Source organism: Miscanthus floridulus, chromosome 2 (genome assembly GCF_019320115.1).
Source record: "Miscanthus floridulus cultivar M001 chromosome 2, ASM1932011v1, whole genome shotgun sequence".
Taxonomy (NCBI): Eukaryota; Viridiplantae; Streptophyta; class Magnoliopsida; order Poales; family Poaceae; genus Miscanthus; species Miscanthus floridulus.
This window is the reverse complement of record NC_089581.1, coordinates 107,780,905-107,790,048: the sequence shown is the minus strand read 5'-3', so window position 1 is coordinate 107,790,048 and position 9,144 is coordinate 107,780,905. Positions and strand designations below refer to the sequence as shown.

The 9,144-nt window shown below is 48.8% G+C and overlaps 1 protein-coding gene across 1 annotated transcript; it reads right to left on the bottom strand.

Moving 5' to 3' along the window:
- Positions 1 to 231: 231 nt before the first annotated feature.
- On the bottom strand, positions 232 to 8,884 carry LOC136539323 (peroxidase 57-like). Its single transcript, XM_066531278.1, has 4 exons — positions 8,660 to 8,884; positions 8,354 to 8,533; positions 7,866 to 8,028; positions 232 to 641 (listed from the first exon to the last, which is right to left on the bottom strand). Exons 1-4 carry the CDS (start codon positions 8,882 to 8,884, stop codon positions 232 to 234), a joined length of 978 nt encoding a protein of 325 aa, XP_066387375.1.
- Between the last annotated feature and the right edge of the window lie 260 nt (positions 8,885 to 9,144).

The window sequence follows — 9,144 nt, the reverse complement described above, 5'->3', positions numbered from 1 at the left end:
TAACTATGGTAAAACCATATGCTATCATATCACTGATGGCAATGCTCCCTCAGTCATCGATCCATTGGTCGCCGGCCGCGTATATATGCTTTCTCTTCTCTCTCTCTCTTTTTTCTTTCTCTGTTTCTCGCAGCAGCTGCTCGACGTCTAGCTAGCTAGCTAGCTGCTGGTAATAATTAACCTAGTTTTGTGTATCAATCAATTAATTGCCAGATCGATCTATCCACATCATCAGTTGGTCCTCCGGCAGTTTTTCCTGATCTCGCCGGCGGTGCCGGTCAGGACGTCGAGTGCGGCGAGCTTGTTGAGCGCGTGGCTGAACATGGAGGGGAAGAAGTCGGTGGTGGCCAGGAAGTTCACCATCCACGCGGTGGCCTTGTGGTCGCCGAGAGCCTGGTCCACGGACAGCACTCCGTGGCGCTTCATGATTTGGAAGTAGTAGCTCTTGTCGACGAGGAGGATGCTGGATGGGTCGTCGAGGTAGACGATGTTGTCGTAGGCCTGGTCCTTAGGGCACGCGAACGTCGTCAGGATCCACACGTACATCGGGTCCATGGCCGGGTCCGGCAAGCCGGTGCCATTGTAGTTGAACAGCCGGTTGTGGATCACAGAGCAGTGTGTCACCCCAACCGTGTGCGCGCCTGGAACGGCAAAACAATGCATGAGATGTACACACGAAACACATACAATGCACTTGCATTATAGTATTGTATTGATGCCTAGTAGTTTGTGTGTTGGGCATGAGCTTTGATTCTTAGGGCCTGTTTTGGACACCTCCCCTAGCTCTAGATTTAGCAAAAATAGCTCTAATCCATAAAAAGTTTGCCAAATAATCTAACTCCACCAAATTCAGATCCACCAAAACAGTGGATTTCACTACGTGAAAAACAGTTTGTAGCAACGGGACTTTTTTTTAGGGGCGGCTGGTATTGGAGTAGCCCCTATAGTTACGTGCTCGGGCTCCAGCACAGCAATCATCCCTACAAATGACACAGTAGGGACGACTGGTAATACGAGCCGCCCCTACAAATGGCACAGTAGGGACGGCTGGTAATATGAGCCGCCCCTATAAATGTGTCGATTGTAGGGGTGGCTGGTATGTAGAGGGGGCTATTACCGGCCGCCCCTGCTGTGTCCATTTGTAGGGGCGGCTGAATCACCGACAGAGAAATTAATTTCGACGGGCGGTGAAACCCGAGCCGCGTAGCCAACTTGGGCCTAGGTTGCGCTGGCCTTTCGGCTAGCCCAAAAGCGGGCGCATAAAAGCGCCCGCCCTAACCCTAGCCCTTCTCTCAGCCGCCACAACCTCCCGGGCATCTCTCTCTCACAAAAGCGGCAGCGCACCTTGGCCCCTAAGCGGCGGCGCACCCTGGCCCCTAATCGGCGACGTTCCCTCCCCAGCCCCCAAGCGATGGCACACGAGGCTAGTTCGACGGCGGCGGCGCAGCAGCCTTCCTCGGCCCGCGACGGCAATGGTGGTGATGGATCAGCCTTCCTCGGCCTACGACGGCGGCGGCGGATCTGTCTTCCTTGGCCCGCGACGGCGCCCCCGGTCACCAAGCAGCGCCCTCCCTCCTGGTCACAAGCAGTGGCAAGTTGAGGCGAGGTCGGCAACAACAGGCGGATCCATCTCCCTTGCCCCTCGACGGCGCATCCCCCAAGTGGCAGCGCCCCCGTCTCCTCCGGCACCAGCGTGAGGTTAGGTAGGCGACAATGACAGATTCAGTAGCCTTGCGTCATCTCCATGTCGTTTCGGGCAGCGCGAACCCCATCTCTGTGCTGGTCGGTTCCCCTCTCTTCCTCCCTCCCTAATCCATATGATTTGGCTTCGATTTTGATCACCATGCAGCAGATCCATTTATATCTAATCAGTTAAATAGATATAATTAACAAAGATTTCATCTGTTGTTTATATAATATTATGAAGCAGTGCCTACGAGTATGAGTGTGTCTGATGTATTCCTAGGTTTACTAAATAAGAGAAGAAAACTGTATGAATATAGTGGAGTATCATACATTAGTTTTCGCAAGTTCAGCCCAACACAGCAGTGAAGTTACATAGGTACTTTCTTAGAAATGAAATTTAAATCTGTGCACTATTAATACCTGAGTGGTGTCCATTTGTGATTTTTATACCACTTTATATGATATATAGTGCCACAGGGATGTCATTGTATCCAATGAAATCTGTTTTAATCTTACGGATTTCTAATTTATTTTTGGTGTAAATTAGTCCATATAGGATTTACTGTAATTAAGTACATATAATGAATTTGTCTAGTGAATGGAAATATCTTACTATAAATTTGTCACTGAATCTGTCAACCGATGAATAATTTGTCATGTTCCACTTCCACATGTTCTTACTATAAAAGGCAAACTTATTTTTGGCAATAAATTTTATTTATAAAAACCTTGTCGTCCAGTGAATGGTTAGTTAAATTTCTCGTTACACAAGATTTATGCATAATTTGTCAGTGCATTTTGTTTGTGCTAAAACCAGTATAAATTGCAAGGCTGCAATAAAAAAGAAGTATAGGATATAATATGTTTCTTATGAGCTTCTCTAAAGACTATGAATATGCTGTAGTATGCAAGATTTCTGCATACATGTAATTTTCAGGGAGCCTCATGAATCATGTTCTTTGCATGCTTTTCTGTGATTATTTTCATATTTGGATTCTTTCAATTTGCAATGGCAACCAAAAAAGGTACTAGTGAGATGAGTAACTGATTTGTTGGTATAATGCCAGAAAGCTTCATCCCTTTGAATTGTGAACCTTTGACTGCGGATATACATGGATACTTACAGAAAACGCCTAGGATGTCTGACTGTCTCTTACTGTATTTTCATCTACGTAATAGTCTATCTGGTTGCTTCAGTTCTCCACTAAAGTTCAGATTTGATTGTCTTTGAACAACTCTTTTTCTGGTTCAGTTATGCTTGCAGGTCGATAGCAACACAAAGTTCAAGCACATATATTCATAAAGGTTTCAGCTATCACTTCTCTGAACCTTCCTTTTATTTGTTTCTGTGTCAAGTATCCATCTTCGTATCTCAACAGTTCTCAGAAATGAAAGAACTTGACAGTACTTTCCTCTGCAAATGTTGAATTTTATAAAATGCCTTCAAATTCTTATTAAATTTTTAGTCAGGTGAATTCTAAGTTTGATTGTTGTTGTCTCTTTCTATTGCCTAAGTTAACATTTATATTAAATTGGTTGATAATTTTAACGATGGATTGTATATATACTTGTGAATTGAACTTGTAATGGTAGTTTATTTAATGTTCTTGTGCTTGTGGTTAGATTTGAATTATATATATATATATATATATATATATATATATATATATATATATATATATATATATATATATATATATATATAACTACTACTTTGTAGCTAGCTACAAAATAACTTATTCTGTAGCCACTTTGAGTATATATGTATGTATGTATGATCTGGTCGAATTTGAATTGTAAATTTGAAATTTTTTTTATGGAAAAATATACTGTAGGGGTGGTTCTACACTGAACCGTCCATACAAATAGGTATTATAGGGGTGGCTGGTACTAAGCCGCCCCTATAAATCGATTTTGTAGGGGCGGCTGGTGTTACCAACCGCCCCTATAAATCGATTTGTTGGGGCGGCTGATAACACCAGCCGCCTCTACAAATCAATTTGTAAGAACGGTCTGGGAACCGTCCATACAAATACATGATTTGTAGAGACGGTATAGTAGGGACGGCTGGCCGACCTATCTCTACAAAGCCTCATCAGCCGTCTCTAGAAACCATTCATGTAGTAGTGTTTGAAGGCCAGTGGAGCTACTCAAGGAGTGCTCCACCAAACTCAAACTGGTTTAAGTTACAAAGGTCTCGAACTCTGGTAATTCATTTAATTGTTACATGTGTGCTCTAAGTCCGAGACCTCGATCAGAAGAACTTATATTCATCATTTACATATGATTCCTAACAGTTTGATGAGGAGCTAGGTAGTCATCATCATGCATGGGGGTCTCGGTCTCGCTTGGGCCGGTGTCGGCCACGACTGGTGCCTGGTGCTTCACTGGGGTCTACGGACCGCAAGATGATGATGGCAAGGTCCAGTTCCTTGATGAGTTGCTGCAATTTGGGAGGAGTTTAAGTCTGCCATGGGTCATTGGAGGAGACTTCAACATGATTCATCACGCGCAAGATAAAAACAACGACCGACTTGACCGGCGATCCATGCGTCACTTTAGGGCTTTCATTGACAGAGCACAGCTAGACGAGCTCGTGCTGTAGGGCCACCGTTTCACGTGGTCGAATGGACAGGGGCGGCCAACCTTGGAGCTATTGGACAGGTTATTCGCGATGGATGGCTGGATGACGGCGTTCCCCTAGCATGTCCTCAAGCTGCTCTCGTCCGACTGCTCTGACCACTGCCCCCTGCTTCTCCAGCTGCAAGCACTCGGGCCGCCTAAGCGGCGGTTCAGATTTGAGACGTTTTGGGTCAAGTGCAAGGGGTTTGAGGAGTTAGTGGCGCGCGCTTGGGCGTCAACGCTTGATGACGTTGACCCATTCCGGCAGCTGGATCACAAGCTGCGGAACGTGGCATTGGAATTGCGCAAATGGAGTAATGCAATGGTTGGGAGCGTTAGGCTGCAGCTTGCTATGGCTCATGAGGTGATTCACAGATTTGACGAGCAGGAGGGGTCGCGCACGCTGGACGCGTGGGAGCTGGACACCCGTCGCGGCCTCAAGGTCAAGGTGCTCGGCCTCGCATCTCTACTGCGTACGATCCAACGGCAGCGCTCTAGGATTACGTTTCTGCGAGAAGGGGACGCGAATACAAAATTTTTCCACCTACAGGCGTGCCACCGCCGGCGCCAAAACAACATACACTCCCTCAGTGTCCAGGGACTGCAGCTGGTCACGGACCATGCAATGGTCGATGCCATGTACAGCCACTACGTCGCTCTGCTTGGCACCGACTTCACCAGATCACGAAGGATGAACATGGCGGCGCTGGGCCTGCCATCCTTGGACCTGCAGGCCTTGGAGATGCTCTTCACACAGGTCGAAGTCGCAGCCGTCATCCGCGACCTGTCGCCGGACAAGGCGCCGGGTCCGGACGGCTTCACTGGGCTTTTCTACAAGGTGGCGTGGCCCATCATAAAGAATGAGGTTATGGCAGCTATAAACGCTTTCTGGGCGCAAGACTTCCGGAGTCTTCAGCATCTAAATGACGCTCATATGATTTTACTTAAAAAGAACAATCAGCCATCGGAGATCAAGGACTACTGCCCAATCAGCCTTATCCACAGCTTCGGGAAGCTCATCACCAAGTGCATGGCAAACAGGCTGGCTGCTGATCTCGACCGTTTGGTCCTGAGGAACCAAAGTGCCTTCATTAAGGGTCGTAGCATTCATGACAATTTTAGAGACGTGCAGCTGGCATGCAAGGAGATCCACAGGCAAAGGTCGCCATGTGTTTTGCTTAAAATTGACATTGCTAAGGCGTTTGATTCGGTCTCCTGGACTTACCTGCTCGATGTTCTAACCCACATGGGCTTTGGGTTACGATGGAGGAATTGGGTGTCAGCCATCCTTGCGACGTCCAGCACTAAAATTCTCCTCAATGGAAGGCCGGGGAGGATAATATGCCATGCTAGAGGATTGAGGCAGGGTGATCCGTTGTCAACGATGCTCTTCGTGCGGGTGATGGAGGTGCTCAACCACATGTTGTAGTGGGCTGAGGAACAACGATTTCTTTCGCAGGTACCTGGGTTGGTCACGGCGAGGGCCAGCTTGTATGCTGATGACCTCGTCATTTTTGTGGCACCGGAGGAGCGCAGCCTGCTGACCATTAAGGCAATCTTGAACACCTTCGGACGTGCCTCTAGTTTGTTCGCAAACCTTGATAAGAGTTTGGCAACGCCGCTGCACTGCACGGAGACTGACATGGAGTTGGTGCTCACCATCCTTTCTTGCAAGGTGCAAGAGTTCCCCTGCTGCTATTTGGGAATACCGCTGTCGGTGTACAAGCTGAAGAGGGCCAACGAGCAGCCTTTGATAGACAAGATCGCTGCACGCATCCTGGGTTGGAAGGGTCGGCTGCTCAACGTGGCCGGCCGATCCACACTAGTCAAGTGCACACTCTCTGCGATACCGGTCCATACTTCGATTACCCTTGGCCTGTCCCCTTGGGCTATTGCGGCGATCGATAAACTGCGGCGTGCCTTTATTTGGACCGGGTCGGACAAGGTTGCGGGAGGCAAATGCAAGGTTGCATGGATCAATGTGTGCCGGCCTAAGGAGCTGGGTGGCCTGGGCATTGCGGACCTGTGACGGGCTGGTCTGGCGCTGCGGGTCTGATGGATTTGGCGGGACAGGAAGCGCGGCATCGTGCCGCCCGCGTGCGAGCGCGTCGTGCTCCGGCTGTTCTAGGCTGCGACCACGTTTACAGTGGGCAATGGTGAGTGCACTCTATTCTGGACAGACCGGTGGCTCAATGGATCAAGCATCGTGCAGCTTGCCCCCACCGTTTTTGCGGCAGTTCGCCCCAGGAAGAGGAGGGCGTCGGTGTCTGAGGCTCTAAATGGTAACGCTTGGGTACGTCATTTGTCTAGCGCAGTTTCCATGATGATGCTTCTTCAGTTTGGGAGGCTATGTGATTTGCTAGAGAATGTTCAGCTCTCATCCGATCCGGACGTCCTTTCTTGGCACCTAACTGAGAGCGGGAACTACTCGGCCGCATCGGCTTATGGGGCCATGTTCCTTGGCTCTTCGCCGGTCAGAGGCGCTGCACAGTTGTGGAAGACGGCTACGCCGCCCTGTGTTCGCTTCTTCTATTGGTTGGCTTTGCAGGATAGATGCTGGACCGGTGAGCGTCGTCACCGCCATGGCCTTCAACCAACGGACGCTTGCATCACCTGCGACCAGGAGCCAGAGACAATTGATCACATCTTGCTGGGCTGTGCGTACAACCGCGAGGTCTGGGTGACCTGGATGGACTGGCTTCACTTGCCTAATGTGGATGTTTGCCTGCAGCCGTTCATGGAGTGGTGGCTGTCCAATAGGAAGCGCGTCGACAAGCACTTTAGGCGCGGGTTTGACTCCATCGTGTTCTTGATCGGTTGGATGCTCTGGAAACAAAGGAACGCGAGGACCTTCGATGACAGTACACGTACAGCGAGGGAGCTCGCCGTGGACATTCGCCTCGTCGCGGAGGACCGGCGAATGGCTGGGTACAGGCAGCTCGGCATCCTTCTGTCTGGACGCTGAGCGCAGTCCCGTGGAGTTCTTAAATTTGGTTCAATCATGTAGTCCCCTGTGTTGTCCGGTGGGTGCGTGTGTGTTGGCCTTGGTAATCAGAGTATTACCGAGTCTGTTGTTTCGCTTAAAACTCTCTTTCTGCTTAATGTAATAAATATGATATATCTGTACCAAGATCACAAATTAACAATATAGTAGTACTTAGTACAGTATAACGCTAGACCAACTGCAAACTATAGCTCAGCAATAAATTAACGCATATCTAAATATCCTAACTGTTTATTTTATGTGCCAACACAACACTGGTGTACCGTGTACGTGATATTCCATGTGTTGAGCTGCCCTTGATATCTGCACATTGAATCGATACGCTTAGCTGTGTTCTAGGTCAAAAGAGGCTAATTTATTTTGTAAAACCAGTCTGCTTCATGTTACCGAAGAGAGGACATGCATGCACGTGGGTGGTAAAACTTTCAACACAAGTTGTACTGGCCACCAGTAATTACGTATTGATCTTTCAATTCGCTAACTTTTTATGTCTCGTTTTCTGCATTAAAATAGAAATGCAACATCGTAGCATATATAGGCGGCGAGGGCGTACCAATTAGGCTGACCATCTCGAGGGCGTTGATGCCCTTTCGTCCGAATAGATCGATAGCGGTGGGGACGTCGACGTTGGGGCCCGGCAGAATGCTCGCCATTGACGCTTGTGACACCATGCCGTCTCTTCTGCCTAGTTGCACTTGGTAGCTCGGCCCTCCGCACTGGACTTGCATTGCATTGTTGTGCACGCAGATTAATACACGTTAATACTTTGTTCAGATGCAATAAAAATCATCACTTTGTAAATAGTAATTAGTAGTAATTAAAGCAAACAAAAGGATTAACAATGTGAATAATTACAAATTGAAGTCATTGTCTGCTCTTAGCAAAAACAAAAGATAAATCATCATATATATGCCAAAGGAGCAAATGAAATCAATCATCGTCATTCAGTTCAACATTGCGATTCCTCAAAAAGAAAATCAATCGGCATTGTTGCTTTGTTCGCAGCTCGATTGTAGCATACAATGGGGCCGGGTGACTCACCATGCCAACGGCGTCCCTTGTTGCGGCGATGATGATGTCAGCACAGGAGACGACGCCGGGGCATACTCTCTCGAGCGCCGTCTTGACGTCGTCGATGAAGTCGTAGCCGAAGATGTCACTGTTCTCCGGCGCCGTCTTCTCCGTATTGGGCCCGTCCAGCAGGATCGACGCGTCGCACCCCTTCATTTCATATATTCAACAACAAATAAATCAATAATAATGAAATTGATGGATCGATCGATAGATGATACGAGATATTGAAGAAAGGTAGGTAGGTAGCTAGCAGGCATGGTGGTGTTTGCGTACGGCGACGAAGCAGTCGTGGAACTGCAGATGGAGGAGGCCGGCGACCATCCTCTTATCCCACGCGAGGCGGGCCTTGACGGCGTCGTGGATGATGTCCTCCACGCTGAAGTTGCCGCACTTGCCGGCGTAGTAGTTGTTGGCCAGCTGACCGCGGCAGCTCACGACTGAATAAGCCAGCACGACGAGGAAGGCGGCGAGCAGCGCGGCGGAGCAAGCCGGCTGCATCGTCTCCGGTCGACCGATCGGTGGTGGTGGCTATAATACTGCTGCTGCTGCTACTCTGCTGGAGTACTTCTTCGTGACTGTACTGGTGGAAAGAGAAGTGTATTGTTGGCCAGCACAGCACAGTGCATGTGCAGCCGCAGCCTAGCTATAATAACACACCGCTTGTTCGAGCAGCAGGGAGATTACTGCTGCTGCTGGTGGTGGTGGGCGACTCTCTCCTCCCCTTCCGAATTCCGATCTCCTCTGCATCTCTGTGAGGT

Excerpts from the sequence above, each read along its gene's own strand:
- LOC136539323 (XM_066531278.1), bottom strand. The coding sequence starts at position 8,884 with ATGCAGCCGGCTTGCTCCGCCGCGCTGCTCGCCGCCTTCCTCGTCGTG. Across the intron at positions 8,534-8,659 it reads TCCACGACTGCTTCGTCGCC|GGGTGCGACGCGTCGATCCT; the intron begins GTACGCAAACAC and ends TATGAAATGAAG. Across the intron at positions 8,029-8,353 it reads CAAGGGACGCCGTTGGCATG|TGCGGAGGGCCGAGCTACCA; the intron begins GTGAGTCACCCG and ends ATGCAAGTCCAG.